This window comes from Corvus moneduloides, chromosome 1 (assembly GCF_009650955.1).
Source record: "Corvus moneduloides isolate bCorMon1 chromosome 1, bCorMon1.pri, whole genome shotgun sequence".
Taxonomy (NCBI): Eukaryota; Metazoa; Chordata; class Aves; order Passeriformes; family Corvidae; genus Corvus; species Corvus moneduloides.
In genome coordinates, this window is record NC_045476.1 from 125,971,201 (window position 1) to 125,988,795 (window position 17,595).

A 17,595-nucleotide genomic window follows, 5' to 3' on the forward strand; every position below is an offset into this window, starting at 1 on the left:
CTTTTAAATACCTCTAGGGATGGTGTCTCCACCACTTCCCTGGGAAGCCTCTTTCGATGTTCACAACCCCTTCAGTAGAGAAATTTTTTCTTAATACCTAATTTAAACCTCTCCTGGCACAACTTGGGGCTGTTTCCTAAAGGACTAAAGCACCTAAAGACTCAATGGCCTGACTAGTATTTCAACAAAAGCCCCCATATTGAGCATTTTGAAAATGCAGTGGAAAGAGCCTGTTGGAATGCATTGCCTCATTGCTCCATGATGTTGAGTTAGAGTATGTGGATTTTTACATCCCAGATTAGAGTGAAAGGATTTTAAAGTACAGTTGAGGGTGTAGCCATTATTGCCTCCTAATGTGTGTGTTTTCAAAAGCCCTGATATTCAAATGAACTCACTGCTGAAATTAATTGCTGTTTCTCAGAAGTGGGATCCTGCTTCCAGAAAGAAGGATATTACAACTGGTACACACTAATGCCGACTGGAACAGTTTTAGAACCAAAAGGGGCCATTCATGGGGGTGACTTATGTAAGGTTTTTATTTATTCAGACTTGTTCCTCCATATGCCCAGCTGGGCTGTGCAAGGCAGACCTTTCTAGTTGTTATCCTTAGTGTGACCTTAATGTTCCTTTGCCATATGTTTCTGCTTTTATGGGTCATGTTTTATGCCGGTTCACAGTCAGCACCAATTTACTGCAGAAGTAGTAAAATACCAGCAAATAAAAATCAGTATGAAAATGTGTGAACACTTCCCACTGCCCATGGATGGAACCTGGGTTGCTCTGCTTGTAGCTGGGGTGCATTTCTACTTGTGTTGGGGGGAAAGGGAAAAACTTGTGATAAAATAGCTCTGTAATACATGGGACCCACAATGCAAGGCTTACATTCACTATTTTATTATAAATTATTTTAAACAAAGGAGAATTTCTGAATACTTCTGCAGAAAGACTTCCTCCATACACAGATGATGAATGAGGCACATATTGGTAGTAAAGCAGGTGTCCCAGGGCCATGCATATCATGTAATGTATGCATTATCTAATAATATAGATCGTTAGCTGGTAAAAAAGATTTATAACCTTTAAATAGAATCCAGTGAATACATCAGAAAGAAATGGAAAGAAACTGGTGCATCTGGCACATTAGCAAGTCCTACAGAGGCTACAGGGGAGATGTTGCAGAATTTCCTCAGTAACCTGTAGCAAGAGAAGCCAAGCAGGAAATCTGAGTTGCAAAGCCACAGCCGAACCAAGGAGAGGACAAGGCAGGAATTCAGTTGCTCTCTGGGGGCATTGACAGCGCTGGTTTCGTTTCATCTGTTTGCAGCACTGAATTCCCAGTGCATGGGTGCACAAATACAGGCTAGAGATGGGAATGGCAGTACTGATCAGGCTGCCTAAAATATTGTGTTGTAAATTATGTCTTCAGCTGGCTATAAATTGGCTAAAAGTTTAGTAGTTTAGATTAGAGACATGACACTTAATAAAACAAATGGTTTTACACTGCTTATGTCTTTTGCTGTCCTGTGAAAAATCCACCTACATCTGGCTGAGTTACAAGCCTTTGAAAGGGCAATTCACACATGCCCTGTGGAAACATATTTAATTTTAGCATTTAATGGCCCCACAGATTGCCTCGTGCTTTAGCTTGGCCTCCCAACATAAATAAACTTGTTCAGCTTGGGTTGACGGTTCAATGCCCACGATGTGGATCTCCTGCCTAGGCCATGGGGTGTAGAGGGCTTTTGTAATTACAACTTTTATTTGTGATCACTGTTGTCCCTGCACCAGCCCAATCTATGGCAAGACATGGAGCCAGGATTTGGAAGACTGACACCTTGTGCTCACAGGGCTTCAACCCTGCTGTTGGCAGGATAATTGGAGAGATGAGGATTTTAGTGGTGAACCCATCTGGAGTACTGGAGACTTGGGTCACTGGGATGGAAGCCACAAGGCAGACTGAAAGACGAGGTGGGCACAAAGGAGTGGAAGCAGACGGGCTAGAACACACATTTGGTGGGCAAGCAAATGGCTGATGGAGACAAGGAATGACCCTTTGGTTCAGTCTGTTTGGTGCAGCCCTTGAGAAGCAGATCCTGGTCTCCCTTTCCCCTGAGCCCGTGTCAGCCTGGCAAGTAGCTTAAGCCAAACTTCACACAGATGGTGAGATTGCACATTGCTTATTTTCAACCTGTCAAGCTACAGACTTTGGGGTCTCATTTCCAGAAATACCCAGCACTTGCCTGCAACAGAAATCCATGGGACATGTGCTTTGTACACACAAGCTGCCACTCAAGGCTGAGGGCTCCGCAAAATCAGACCTTCAGCTCTGGGCACCCCATCAGAGGAATACTTGTACCCTAATCTCACTGTGTTTCAGATCTCCACATGCAAAATGAAAATTAAAAGAAAACCAACTCTCACAGTCATGCTATGGTAGTAAATGAATTAGCATTAAAGAGGCACACAAGTACTGCATTGATAAACTCCACAGAAAAGCTCAGGAGGGAATTAACAAAGGCTATCTTCAGAGCTGGCTTGGAGTAATATGCAGCAAATGTGTCACAGAGCGGCACACTGAATCACCAGAAGAAAGCAAAATAAAAAGCCACTTACTAGCACAGCGCTGTGTATGCTGAGCACTGAGGGAGGAAAGAGCCCTCTGAGAAAGAACAGTGTGTGCTCCTGCGGCCAGGGCACAATGCATGGGTCACCACACCCACACACACCTGGCCAAGTGACTGCTGCTCCCCCAGCCTACATTTTGGCTTTTCACTCGGTGGTGGTGCTTGACTTTACACTCTAAATAGTACATCTGCAGGGTTGCTTTCATGATGTAGTGCTGCTCTTCTGAAGGACAGGAGACTTCTGATGTATGATGGGGAAGTAGGAAGACTGATCCCCTTTGCTCTTATGGCTCTGTCCTCCCTGTTATTGCCACAGTGAAGAGACTATGACTCAGTGGCAGATCTGGTTGAGATCTTGAGAACTGGAGTCACTGGAATGGAAGCAAAAAAAGGCAGACTGAAAGATGAGGCAGGAGTAAAGGATTGGATTGTCTGAAAAAAGGGACTGGAAGCTGTTGGGCTAGTCAGAGACCTTGGAGGGCAAGGAAATGGGGATAAGCAGGAAAACCATGAATGGTGATGGCAAGTGCATGTGTGTTCATGTGCGAATATTCATAAAGTGTGAGAAGAAATTTTTTTCATTACCTGGCCTGAAATCCTTTTTTGAGATATCAAATTCTGCACACTTCCTAACAGCTCTGCTGAATCTGATGTAAATTGGTGTTTGCTGCTACAGTGTCATTTTATTTGATCCTGTGACTAGGCTTACAATGTGATAGGTGACATACTGGATTCCAGAGGACTAAGGGTCTTCCAGGAACTCCTGTTTGAAGCAGGTGCTCCTATCCCTTCTCCAAGAAAAAAAGCATGTGGAAAACTCAGTCTATAGCAGAGAAAGGAAATGGACAGGAAAAGCTCCCACCCACGCCTTTCCACTGCCCTGGACTGAGGCAAGATCTTGACACAGAAGCTCAGAACACTTAGGAGCAGGAGATATCAGGCAAATCCACAGTGATGAAAAAAGACTGAGATGTGCACCCTAATTCCAAGGCTGATGTCACAGACCAACTCCTGTCTGCATTACTTGGGGGTAGGCCCTGCCAAGAGGAGTCTGGCTGCATTTGCCCTGCATATGCTCATGTCCCATCCGGGTCTTGGTGGCCTGGAGACATGAGCGTGCACGTGCTGTGTCAAATACTTAAGCATTTCTGTATGTTTATACAATTCAGAGTACCTGCGAGAAGCTGAGAACTTGTCATAGCCCACCAGAAATCTGTTTTTACAGCAAGAGCCAAAGGATACACACTACATCCTTGGAGAGTAGTGTGGGCTAAGGGATGGGTCAGGACTGGGTGCTCAGACAGCTGGGCCGTGGTTAGAGTGAAACATGGTGCAGTGTCATCCCTATCCCTCTTTGTGCACACCCTGCAGTGAGCTGTGCTCAGGATTTGTGGTGGAGAGAAGCAGCTGTGGCCAGATGTCAGGAACATAGTGAGAACTGGTGGGCACAGGGAGGATGAGGGGTCTTGTGCAGCAGTTGCCTCTTTAGCGGTGCAGGTGTACTCGCAGATTCTTCCTCACACCTGCAGTTACAGGTCTGGCCCAGGGCTGCCCCTGACTTTGATGTGCTAAGGCACTACTGGGAGGCCTCTCACTAGGGTGTGCTCACCACCAGGGAGAAAGATGGTCACTGCTGCCACAGTGGCCACAAAGTCAGCTTCCACTTGGGAAGTGCAGCAGCTTGTCACCACTGTCCTGAGGGCTGAGCCAGGGGGTGGCAGCAAGGTTGTGCTGGAGTTTTCATGCTGCTCTTGCCCCTGACTCATCATGCCAGTGGATCACTTCACAGCCCACCTGGGCCCCTAGACATTGGTGCTGCTGCATCTTTTCACAGTGCTGTGGTTGGTGTACCAAAGCTGCCCCTCTGGGCAGGTCTCTGTGGCACAACACTCTGCTGTCTCAATGCGGAGCTGTGAGCCAACACCAGCGTAGAACCTGTAGAATTGCATTGGCAAGAGATCTGAGCAGGGCTTGTGAGCCTGGGCAGAGAACCACATGCCATGGCTGCTGCACTGGGACTGTGCACTGCTGAGCAGGGCTGGCTTCATCTGCCCACACCACCTGGGGAGCATTTCCTTTTCAAGCACTTTCAATAACAAGAGGGTACCTTTTGCCACAATTTCTTGACACCTGTACATCTGCACTGTTTCTGTGATACCACAGAGAAAGCCTTGTTTTTCCCACCTGGTGAAGCTGTACATTTGAGTGAGGGGGTGTTGCAGAGCACACTCTGAGGTGCTGCACCCCCCTCTTTAGTCTGATGAAGGGAGAAAAGCAGAGAAAGAAATGTCCCTTGGACCTTGTCAATACAAACATTCACAAGTGTGATTTTAAAAAATACTCATGATGTTCTGTAAAGGGAAAAAATAATTGGGAGACAAACAGCCCTAGGGTACTGATGAAATCTGAATGGAATTTAAGGGAAATGAGCAGATGGGAGGTGAGAGGTAGAAAACAGTAGAAAACTCAGTGTGATCTGCAGTGTGTCGCTCTGAGAGCTTGAAGCCTCCTGCACTTAGGGAAGACAACATGCCACCCTCCTCTTTCCTTCACAAACGCCCTGAAAGGAAGCCCAGCACAAATATGTCCTCACTCTTGTGGGCTGCAGTGCATCAGCATTCCTGTGAAGAAGAGCATAAAATGAGGGATCAGAGAATTGGAAGATGTCTCTTATGATAAACATGCTGTGATACGCTGGCACTTACTGTTAGCTCAGCCCAGGATTTTGTACTGTATTTTTTACAGGAAACAAAACTGATACCCAACAAACATCAATTCCTGTGAGCTGATTGACTGCAGCTACACTCTGACAAGAGCCTTCTGAAAACAGCACAGCTAGGAGGTCTGCATCCAGTCTTCTTACATGGTTTTTGACTGAATTGGAGAGAGTTGCATAAAAGTGGCCACACACATAAAGCCATCTGTTCTCTTAGATATTGATGTACATACCTATGCAGTGCTGTCATTTGAAATATATGGCTGGCCTGCTGGAGAAACAGCTGGGTACTGTTGATTTTCCAGACTTCCAAATATTCTTGCTGAACAGTAAAACAACCATGGGGGGTTTGATTGACGCTTTAAATGGACCACACTCAAATGGTACCCAGGGTTCAGAAGTGAGACTTAGAATTCATTTCTCTTTCCATTTTCATTTTGTTCTCATAAGCAAGCTTACCTAGCCTTGGAATCTAGATTAGTAAAGTCTATGGGCATTGACTTGTGTTTTAATTACTTCAGATTTAGCACCTAGTGCTGTGATCATGTACTCTTACAGGAGCTAAGTCTCCCACATGGATCATGTTAAAGAAAGACAGGCACAGTGTCTGCCAGCTGAGGGCAGTGACCCTATCTGTGTGATACAAACAATTGTCTACTTGTGTTAAAATTTAAGCCAACCAGATCCTCCATAGCCAAGCATCTTTCAAACTGGCTACTGAGAATTTTTATCTGAAGAAAAAAGGAAACCAGAAGGTTTTGAATTCAGATATACTCATTTATAATTCCAGAGCTGCAGCACACACAGGACAAGTGTCACATTTCTGGTGAGTACTGAAGGTAATATAGTGAAGGTGAATATTGAAGGTGTGAGGCTGTTGTGGCTATGATACGTAGGAAACATTGCCTCATAAGTCATGAAACCTGTTCTCCCCAGTTTTAACAGATGAGAACTCATCAAAACAGGGACTTGAATGTAGGTAACCCATGAATCATATGTTTATACCATATGTTTAGAACAAGTCAGATGAATAGCACCCTGAGAATGTTTCTTTCTCTGCCATTTATAGCACAGAGTGACCATAGATGTCTGATGATGAGATGAATCAAAACACAAGTGACTAAAATGTATTGACAGGGGAAGGCCAATGCAATTTCTGTTTCCTCCTTAGATGATTAGTTCATATCTGGCCCAGGTCAAAATGACTCAGACATTTCTTGAACATTACAAAGTAGCTGTATTCATCCTGCAAAGTATAATTAAATGGTTTTAGGCACTACGATGGCCTCTTGGCCTCCATCTGTTACTGCAGAAGGACATGAGTCCTCTACAAGTCTTTTATAAAACCCAGAGCCATAACCTTCAGTTATCTAATCAGTTGTTTTGGATACTCTAGAGTGCCTTAAATGGCCGTAGATATCTATGTTTAGCAGCTGAATGTCATCCACACTGTGAAAGTTGACACCCCAAAGGCATAATCAACTTTTAAAGAAAATAGTTGCCCTGTCAGGATAGAGAAAGATGAATTGGGATGGCACAGGGAAGCTGGTATTTCTATGGGCACAGAATCACAAGAAGGTTGGGGAAGAAACCTCTGGAGATCTTCTACCCAATCCCCTGCTCAGTGCAGGGTCAGCTAGAGCAGGTTGTCCAGAATTGTGTCCATCTGGATTCTGAATATCTCTAAGCACGAAGACTCCACAACCTCTCTGAGCAATTTGTTTCAGTGTTTGTCCATTCCCCAGTAAAAAATGGAAGTTCCTGTATTTCCATCTGTGTCTGTTGCCTCTTCTGTTACTGAGTATCACTGAGACGATTCTTTTGTGTTCTACTACTCCACCCCATCAGGTATTTGAACATATTGATAAGGAAAGAGCGCAAAACAAAAATGCTTTTGTCTGGTGCCATGAACAATTTCTGCTGGCCATGGGATACCACCAGAAGAGTATCCACTGCATTTACAGGGCCAAAGCTTAAACCCTGCTTGCCAAACAAGGGAAGTTCTGTACTGCTCATTTACCATTTTAAATCAAAATGGCTTAAATTGTTGTGTGAGAGGGTGCTTTGAATGCAACGAAGGTTGCAATTTACAAAGACAAGTCAGGGCAAAGGTACTTTGGTGTCTAACTGCAATTTATTTTTCAATAGAAGGTTAAGGTGGAATTAGATACACACACACATTTTCAAGAGCCATGATCAGATTCTCTCAAAAATTTGAAATGCGGTTGTGAAGTCCTCTGAATAAAATGTTGATGCAGCTAAAACAGGGAGGAGTACTTTTAAAATAAGAACTAGTCCTAGTCCTAGGCTCAATGCTAGAGCCAGCATACAACCCCCCCCCAGATAGTGTGTAAACTTGCATATACCTAAAATGTGACTGCTTTCCTTGAACTGAATCTGTTGGATACAAAAAAGCCAGATGAAACCAACACATAGGATGCTTCTTCCAAATAATATTTGTCTTATATTAATTTCTACAGTCAAAAAATACAGGAGACCTCAATGCCTGAACCTGGAGGACCATGAGAGTGAGAATGATCAATTCCCAGCTGACCCTGAACTTGTGCAGGATCTGCTGCTCCAGCTGGATCCCTACTAATCTATGGGGCCTGATGGGATACATCTGACAATGCTCAAAGATTATCTGATGTCACTGCAATACCTCTCTAGAGGATTTTTCAGTGGTCTTGGTGATCTGGAGAGGTCCCAGCAGACTGAAAGCTGGCAAATGTCCCAATTTTCAAGGAGGGCAAGAAGGAGGACCTCAGAAACTACAGGCCTGTTAATCTCCCTTCAGTGCCCACTAGAATCATGGAAAAAATTATTCTGGGAGGTATTGAAAAACAGCTGGAGGATAATGCAGTCATTGACCACAGTCAGTGTGGTGATGAGGAGAAAGTCTTGCTTGTCAAACCAGATTTCATCCTACCATGGAGTAACCCACCTAGCTGATCTAGGAAAGCCAGTTAATGAAATCTTCTTGGAATTCAGCAAAGCTTTTGATACTGTCACAGCATCCTTCTTGACAAAATATCCAATGTACAGCTGAACAAACACACCATGTGATGGGTGAGCAGCTGCCTCACAGGTCAGGCACAGAGTTATAGTGAATTAGGTGACATCAGACTGGCAACCTGTCACCAGTGGGGTTCCACAGGGCTCCATCTTAGGCCCTCTACTCTTCAACATCTTCATTAACAATGTGGATGCAGGACTTAAAGGAATACTTACAACAATAATTGGGGGAACTGTTGACTTCCTCAAAGGCAGGACAGTGCTGCAGAGAGACCTTGACAAATTAAGAGAGATGGGCAATCACCAACCATATGGAGTTTAACAAGGATTCTGAACCTGGGATGGGGTAACCCTGGTTGTGTGAATAGTGTGGGGGAACAAGAACTTGGAGACAAGTGCTGTGGAAAGGGACCTGGGGTCCTGGTCAATGGCAAGCTCAATGTGAGTCAGCAGAGCCCTGGCAGCCAGGAGGGCCAAGCGTGTCCTGGGGGCATCAGGCACAGCATCGCCAGCCTGGCAAGGGAGGGGATTGTCCCGCTCTGCTCTGCCTGGGGCGGCCTCACCTTGAGTGCTGGGGGCAGTTTTGGGCACCACAATATAAGAAAGGTATGAGGCTATTACAGAGTGTCCAAAGGAGAAATGAGGATGGTGAAGGGACAGGAGAGGAAGCCGTATGAGGACGGACTGAAGTCACTTGGTTCTTCAGCCTGGAGGAGATGGGGGACCTCATTGTGGTCTTCAGCATCCTTATGAGGGGAAGTGAAAGGGCAAGTACTGGTATCTTCACTTTCCTAACCAGTGACAGGACCAGAGGAAATGGCATGAAGCAGGTCAGGGGAGGCTTATTTTGGATATCAGGAAAAGATTTTTCACCCAGAGGGTGGGCTGGGCTCTGGAACAGGCTCCCCAGGGAAGTGGTCACAGCACCAAGCCTGACAGAGTTCAAGAAGCATTTGGACAATGCTTTTAGGTACGTGGTGTGACTCTTGAGGTGTCCTCCAACTCAGTCCTTCCAACTCAGCATGTTCTATGATTCTGTGATTCTACAGTTAGTGGTCAGTTGAAAATGCTTTCTGCAACTGTGGCCTACTGCAAATCATCTTTTCTCTGTCATTAAATAAAGAGACTCCTGCAAGCACCTGCAAGCAATGTACAAATTCAGGATGTTTTGGGCTGGTGAAATATATATTTCATGCTAAGTTATTACATTAGATTGTGAGCTGCATTGATTCATATTGTCAAAATCCTTTCCCAACTATCTGCATTTTTAATATTTACCATAAATGAAGAATATGAAAAAGGTATTTTTGAATCTTGTTTGGAATTGGCTGTTTTTCTGCTTTTCTATATAAAAAGTAAGTTAAAAACAAAACTGGAAACACTTTTCAGCAAAGAAACCCCTGATGTATTTGGAAAATAGAAATCCAAACACAAGTCCTTTTTTTGTGGTGTCTTAGAAAATAGTGATGATTGTTCAAACCATGACTGTACCCTAGAGAGAGGTATCAGAATTGCTTATTTTAGGATCGTAATCTAAGCAGCTTTTAGCAGAAACAGAAAAGAAATTGTTGCTGTAGAGCTTGGCAGATACAAAAATCTCAGTTGGATCTCTCTTCACATTATTCAGAAGGGCTGGGAATAGCATTTGGATCATTTGCCATCTTGAATTTGGAGGTCAGGTGTGTTACAACACATTTACTCAGTGCTCTGGATGTTTTGTTTCCATGTGAAAAGGAACAGCATAGGACCTGCACACAGAATTTGGGACTATGTTGCTCCCAAGGTGGTGTGCAACCAAGTGCCAGTATGGTGGAGAATCTGGATCTTGCTGTTACAGATGCAAGAATTTCTGAGTGTGTAATGAGATGAGAGCAGAGATGATCAGCAGTGATCCCAAAAGGAAAAATGTTGAGGTTTTTCACAGTTGACTTAGAGCAGAAACTTTCTGCTGTGTGCTAGCAAATGCTGCAAAGGATACACAACTTTTTATATTCATTGAAGGGCAGTGAGTCAGACAGAAATAATACACTGGTGACAAGTATTCATCAGGTACTGTTTAATAATAATTTAATCTGGTAGTCAAAAAGAAAATAAAAACCTGATGATGTTGTGATTTGAATCCATTCCATAACAGTTTGAAAGCCACATGATGAGTTTTTGCTGCCTCATTCTAGAAATATGTAAATTGCCATTTTGCATAATCTCCCAAATCAGTTGCTTCTCTATATTAAAATGCTATCATAAACATTACAGATGTCATATCTGTAAAAAATACACAGTGAAAACATTTGGGCAAACACACTTTCTCTGAAAATTATGGCATAAAATCTTCCCATTGAGCATCCCGTTTTTGTTATCTTTCTTTGGAGAGTTTTCTTTTAATGAAAATTTTTTTATTATGCTTTAATGAAAGCTCCAGGCATAAGAATAATTATCACACAAGTTATTCACAGTCATGGTATTCAGTCTTGCAGTACCAAAGGATGCAATTTATTAAGGATACTTATCAAAAGAGAGGTGACATCTAATCTCACAAAATAGCTAAACCATAAATGAACAACTGGGAACTACAAATGCATCATGTATGGAATGAGAGCTACCCCTAATTCTAAAAGCTATCCATGAAAAAACTGGCTCTTCATAACAATACTATGCACTATGTGAATGCCTGGTCCAGATGACTCTATCCCCCTTTATGAAAAAGTTCCCTTTCTGAAAGTTCCAGATTCACCCCGTGATCTTGCTCTGAAGCTCATTGTCTCCTCCAAACTGGGAGGCAACTCCTAGCCCAAAACAGAGAAAATGGAGGATAACAAATCTCTATAACAATAAACTCATCAGATCCTCCTTCCATAGCTCAGCAAGCAAACATTAGAGCACACAGACCTCAGAAAATTAAATAGTTTTGAATCTTCCCACTATTTTGATCCCATTCAGCTTCTGTTACTGCAAGAAAAAATGATGCTCCTCTTTCTCTAGTGTTTACTCTTTTTTCCCATGTTGGGATTTTTTTAATCCATTAATAACAAAGGATAAATTCTGCTTCCCACATTGAAGACAGAAATGAATTTAAAATGGACTAACCCTGAAAAAAGTTATCCTTCAAGGGTGTAAGCAGGGAGATAAACTGAAGGACTGGGCACACCAGAAGTTCCCTCATTGTCATATTAACTCTGTCTTCTTTATTGGTCTTGGATACCTCGTGGGAGCTCTGTCCTGTAAAGCCCTACGTCAGTAAAACGTGATTCACCTGTTTGTATTTCTCAAGATTTGCAACAAGCACAAGCTGTGACTCAGTCCTGCAAGCACCTGTGCAAATGACATTGCTTTCCAGTGAGCAGTCACACACAGAGCTTTGCCTCGGAAGACACTGAGCACCAACAGACCTCATGGTATTGCAGGGCCAGGTCTTTAAGTTGCTGAGCATGTTCAGCACTATGGACAGTAGGTAAGCACTAAATATTTTGAAAGAATTTGAGATCACGAGTCACTTCCCTGTTTATATTTCAATTCCTCAAATTCCTTATGCTTTCCACAGAAAATAATTAAAAAGCCATAAAGATGAAAATAGAGTAAAGCAAAGATCATAAAAGGAAGAAGGGGGACCCCAGGGAGGTGAGTGCTTCTTGCTAGCATGTGTGTTTTCCTGCTTTCAGGTCCCAGTCTGTGGTGGAAGCTGGCACGCTGAAACATGAAGACCAGGGGGAAAGTGAGAACACCCAACCGCTGCTGGCTCTGGACTGAGCTCTCATGTGCCCAACAGAGATCCACGAACAGACTTCCACCATAGCAGAACCCCAGAGAGCACACCACACACAGACACACGCACGCACACACGCGTTTCGCTCGATAACAAGTCCTTCATGTTTCCTGACCAAGTAACAACTGTCACCAGCCATCTGTCCGTGCGACCAGCGCTGAACAAGAACTGAGAAACTCCTACTGACACAGGAGTCTGTCCATATACAAAGAATTGAATTTCTTTTTTTTTTTTTTTTCTGTCTTTTTGACTTATGACATTAAAATATTGGAAATGGTGGGACTGCATTCTCTGTTTAAAGAAACCAGGGTGTGTCAATAGTGTTCCTGAAGACTCCATCAGGGATGCTCATTTTATAGAGGGGAAGGTTATAAGTGTATTTTAAAGAAAAGCATCTCAAATTTAAACTTTACACTGTAATCAGCAAGTGTAATCTGGGTCAGAGGGCAGAATCATCAACATCTACAGCATACTTGAGTTTTACAGAAGGATTTTGCTTTTAAAAAAGAACCCCAGTGCCAGCATAATGCCGTTCAACATGACACTTTGTGACTGCCTCATCCATGCAGCTTATACAGGGGTCACATTTCAGTATCTAGCAAAAATTGTTCTTAACTTCTGAAGCCCTTCTAAAACTGTCAGCTGTGGAATGAGTGTGTGAGCAGCAGACGTGCACAATTTGAAATGCAATTATTTAATTTTAATGATGTGTTTTTCCACAGGCAACTGAGGAGCCTCTAAGACATGTGGGTGTGCATGTGTGTGCACGTGTGAAGGGGGGGTTCCAGGGAGACACATTGGACAAATTCAGCAGTGATTAATGGTTCAATCCAGATTGTTTCATTTAGGTCACAACAGCAAATGAAAACTCTGCAGAGCCATTTACCCCCTTCCCTCCTGCAGTCAGGAAAAAGTGTGAGCCAGAAAGGTACGCCGATTGCAGATGTGGGCCATGGTTAAAATGAAAAGGAAAACTTAGAATTAATTATTCAGTACAAGTTTCTGCTAGAAGGAAATGTTGAAGAATAGAAGAACTGAAATGCCAAAGATCAGTTTGTTATATCTCTGTTTGCTCTAGCTGCAAAGAGAGTACCATCCCCTCATTGAAATGGAAACCGGATTAAAGAAATAAAAGAACAACTTATCAAATTGCATGTGCAGTGACTTTATTTCCTAAAACAGTTACAATCACTGTACACATTTTTAGGCTTCAATTAAATTGCCATACATTGACAATTTACTAGAACAAGCAGTTGGCAACAATATATCAAAGGTAGCAGTGTAAACCGTAGATTCAAAATGAGATGATAATGGGCATAAGGGTTTTTAATGTGCACTGGAACACCCACTGAATTCTCAAGTGTTACTCTGAAGTGATGATATCATTCAAGTGGACATGGTCAGCCCTAACAGAGGGACTAACAAAATACTGCCTTAATCTACAACAGCATTTTATGCCTGCACAGGGCAGAAAGGATATCCTGCCAGATCCTATCGACACACCTGGGATTTTACCCACTAGTTTTTGTACAGAATAACCTCACTCAGACTAACCTCTTATTGCAGCAACATGTCATTGATACAAAGCCTGGCCTCCATGATAGAGAGCAAGTCTTTAAGGCAGTGGATGTTCCCAGCAAGGCAACACAGAAGTCAGAAGCAGAAGCTTTCAGGAACATTAAAAAAATAAGATGACTGAGCCCATTTATCTTTGGGGTTTCTTCCATTCCACCTCCCCTGACATCATCACCACCTATTACAGGAAACAAGGACGTCAAGTCCTGGTAGGAGCATATAGCTCCTTTCCCTTCCCTGGGCTCACAGAGATTCAAAGGCATTTGGATTTGTCAAAGAGAATGTGCTTAAAGCAGAAAGTAAAAACCCAAAGAGACAAAAAAAGACAGACATTTGCTATTACACTGCAGCATTAAGGAAGAAATACTTTGGTTTGTGATTTTTCTCTGTTAATACACTTACCCCCACTGCCACTGAACCTTTGTGATGATCTGTTACAATCACTGTTCATTAAAGTGGGTCTTCTTCTGCCCAAGAAGTGCAAATACCACTGAAATCCAATCCTTGAGGATCAAACCTCTCAAAGGACTATTTATTTTCTTTAACTGTGATATGAATAAATACATATGATGCCTTGCATATAACTGTATGAAGCCTGCATTTAACTGTAGGCTCTTACACAGACTGTGCAATCAAAGTAACAACAGGAAAGGTAGAACCCAGCACTAGCATCACGATGAGTGCATACTGTGTTACAAATTATATTGCCCTTGTCCTCCATTTCCTTCTGTAAATAAATCTAGCAAAAAAAATGCAAATTGCAATGGATCTCCATTAAAGAAAACACTTCCATTCACTTCTTCCCTTGGCATTTCCAATGTTGAAAAGCCTTTTCAAGACAAAATACCAGTTGACAAACAGGAATACCTAAAATAATATGACAGTAATTCACTGCATAATTTCTGCAGTCTGCTCTGTATATCCTCCCCATGTACAGAGCTAATCCAGTAACTGTACCTAAAGAAATTATACACTCTCAGCTCCCTGACAGCTGGGCATAGAATAGATTCACTTCAGCATTGCAGGAACACCTTGTCTTATTTGAGGCACTTAAGATTTTTAAATGGCCAGTGTATCACTGCACGATCTAATAAACAGTGCTACTCTGGCACACACACGTCTTGGGGAGATTACTTTTATCTATTTGCCAATTTTATCTATTTGCCAATTGCAACTGAACAAGATAAAGTATGAGCCTTCAAAGGAACAATGAAATAATCTGAAGGATGGCATGGATTTTCATAAATAAAACTCCAAAACTTTTACCATTTCTTTAGCATTTACTCTGAGCTATAGAAACTGAAATGCAACATTAATAAAAATATTCCTAAACCATCAATTTTTGTTCAAAATGTTCTTGATTTTTTCTTTACACACACTGTCTCTATTTTAGAGAATTACCTTATAATTTGTACTGCTTGATGACTTCAAAAAGATATAAAATATAGGCTCTGACTTGACAGCTAACAGGAGATTTAAAAAACATTTTTACCCCCCACAATAACAAGTACCTTATTTCCAGTTTTGCATGATTCTTCAAATGATCTCTAGAAGTATTTTTATATTTTCTAAAGTGTGAAACTTATAAATCTAAACAGTTTTTCATTATTATTAACTGAGAACTCTTACTTTCTTGTACATTGTGTATAGTCTCATGACTACTTTTGATATGGACAACATGTTAAAACCTAATTATCTTAGCTGTCAAAAAGTGACTCTTGATAAAAGAGGGTTTATCACTTTAATATTCAAAAAAGGAAATTAAAGTGCACACTTCCAGAAACTGGTTACACTAATTTATGGTGCAATCACCATGTGTTATATGGCATTACAAGATTTAATTACCTAGTAAAATATAAAATCTGAAAAGCCTTCAGTTTATGGGAATGCAAAGCTCTTATGTGCAGTTTGCTTCAGCACATGTGACATTCAGGTCATGATACTTCAGTGCCACAATGTAGACTCTGCAGTAGTAAACCACCCAGTACTACACAAATAAAAACTGTCCTGTGTCTTTTGAACAAAAAAGTCAAAGCTGTGGAGACTAAGTAACCTCAATGTCTCCTTGCTTAGTGTTTGTCACTCACAACCCTCAGTAGTGATGCCCAGAGCATGCTAGCACACCTGTCCACACCCAGCTGGTGCTGCAGGTAAGGAGATAACAGCCAGCCATAATCAGCAGCGCAATCACTGCTCTCTCTCTCCTCTTAGTGTTCTTAGAAGCTAAAAGTGGAGGGTCCTGCACCCTCCATCTTCCATTAAACAGTACAGACCCGAAACATCTGCCAACTGCTTAAACATCCAACTAGTTTTCTTTCTTGAAAATAGGCGTTTTTACCATATAGTAAATTCTGTATGGCAAATACAGAGCATACTGTAAACAGTACTGGGATCAGACTACTTCAGCATTATGTCACACATTTCAAGACAAGGAAAACACCATTAGGTCAATTAGAGGATCATTCTAGCACTCTGTAGGATGCTGGCAGTGGAAGTTAATACAAGTTAATAACCTGAAGCTCTCTGTCTGCTCTGCATTCTGGCAGGAAGCCAAGTTAGACCTCATCCTTCTGCCCAAAGCACAAGGAATTCTTCATATATAATTTTTTATCTGCTGAATGACCACCCAAGGGCAGCCAAAGAGGACCCCCTGGAAGGAGGTGACCCAGACCCTCGCTGGGTAGAAAAAGGATATCACAACAGAAGCTTTTGTAATGATGGGAGAAACAGCAGCTCACCATATAATCCTGTCAACTACTTTAAGATCTGAGTCTAAAAATGTCAGATTTGCTCAACATTTTCCAAAATCACATTATCAATCTGAAAGTCACCTGCTAAGAGAACTATTCTGTTTTAGAAGAACAAAGCTTCACTAGGCAGCTATTATGCAAGTTCCTGTTTGCATTTCCAGGAAGGTGAAAGAAGGCCACACTTGGCAAAAATGAAATTTGTTCATATACAGTGTTTTCCTTCTGCTGATAGCTAGAGACACACTTGTATATATATCACCTTTTTTAAAAAATAGTGGTTAATTAAAGAAGATTTGTTCATAATTAAGCTAGAAAAATACAATTACTCGGGTAGAAAAAGTACAAAACACACATAATCCGTTCACATTATCTACAGTGATAACATAGGGACATGTTCTACGCCTAAAGCAGCTAACTGCGTACTGATTTTCAAAGTCAATTGTGTGCATATGTTTGCAAATATCTTACATGTTGCTTCCCAGACAGAAGCCCAGGAAGTACTCCCTAGATATAGAATCATAAATATTGTGCCTGAACATAGTCGAGCAGGTGACTGACTGACTGGTTTTGTAAAGAAAATACGGGCATGGCAAAAACATCTGCACATTCCTCAGTTTGAAAATCCAGACCTATTGCTTTTTGGCTGACAAGACTTATTTTCAGATTTGCAGCCAGAAAAACAATACACATCAGTGCTGTATCAATATGAAACAAAAAATGGCTTCTTTTTTTTTCTTTTTCTTTTTTTTTAAACCAGGTCCACTCTGATCATAGAATGTCATCCTTATCTTTTCTTACCCTTAAAATGTTTGTATACTTCGTATGCTGGATAAATTAATCCTATTTTCATACCCCAAAGGAGTTAATGCTCCTCTGCTCCACATATCAGAAGAAACCCCCTAAATAGCAGGAAGGGTACGTCTCTGTTGTGCTGTTAACTCAGGGTGCCACACGTCCACAATGAATATCAGGCGGTAACTTTCAGCATCCTGCCATACTTCATGTTCAAAAGAGTCATCAAAAATAAGAACTTTCCCTTCTTCCCAGTCTCTGTAAAACAAGAAATGACACACTTTAGTGTAGTATTTGAAGGGCCAGAAGCACAAATAATACAAATTTTGAAGTTACCAGAGCAGGTCAGCTATAGATCAGCTC

General features: G+C 41.9%; 2 protein-coding genes across 2 annotated transcripts in view; one reads left to right on the forward strand and one right to left on the reverse strand.

Moving 5' to 3' along the window:
• CLVS1 (clavesin 1) overlaps positions 1–13,264 on the forward strand; it is a 101,981-nt gene extending 88,717 nt beyond the window's left edge. The window contains exon 6 of the mRNA XM_032126325.1: positions 12,012–13,264. Coding sequence (XP_031982216.1) covers positions 12,012–12,099 — 88 coding nt within the window. The 3' untranslated portion in view covers positions 12,100–13,264. The remainder of the gene's footprint in view (positions 1–12,011) is intronic.
• The window catches only part of LOC116452185 (aspartyl/asparaginyl beta-hydroxylase-like), a gene marked incomplete at its 5' end in the record, with an annotated part of 53,139 nt that continues 48,808 nt past the window's right edge, over positions 13,265–17,595 (reverse strand). Inside the window, one exon of the mRNA XM_032126390.1 lies at positions 13,265–17,490. Within this exon, the coding sequence (XP_031982281.1) occupies positions 17,340–17,490 (151 nt within the window). The remainder of the gene's footprint in view (positions 17,491–17,595) is intronic.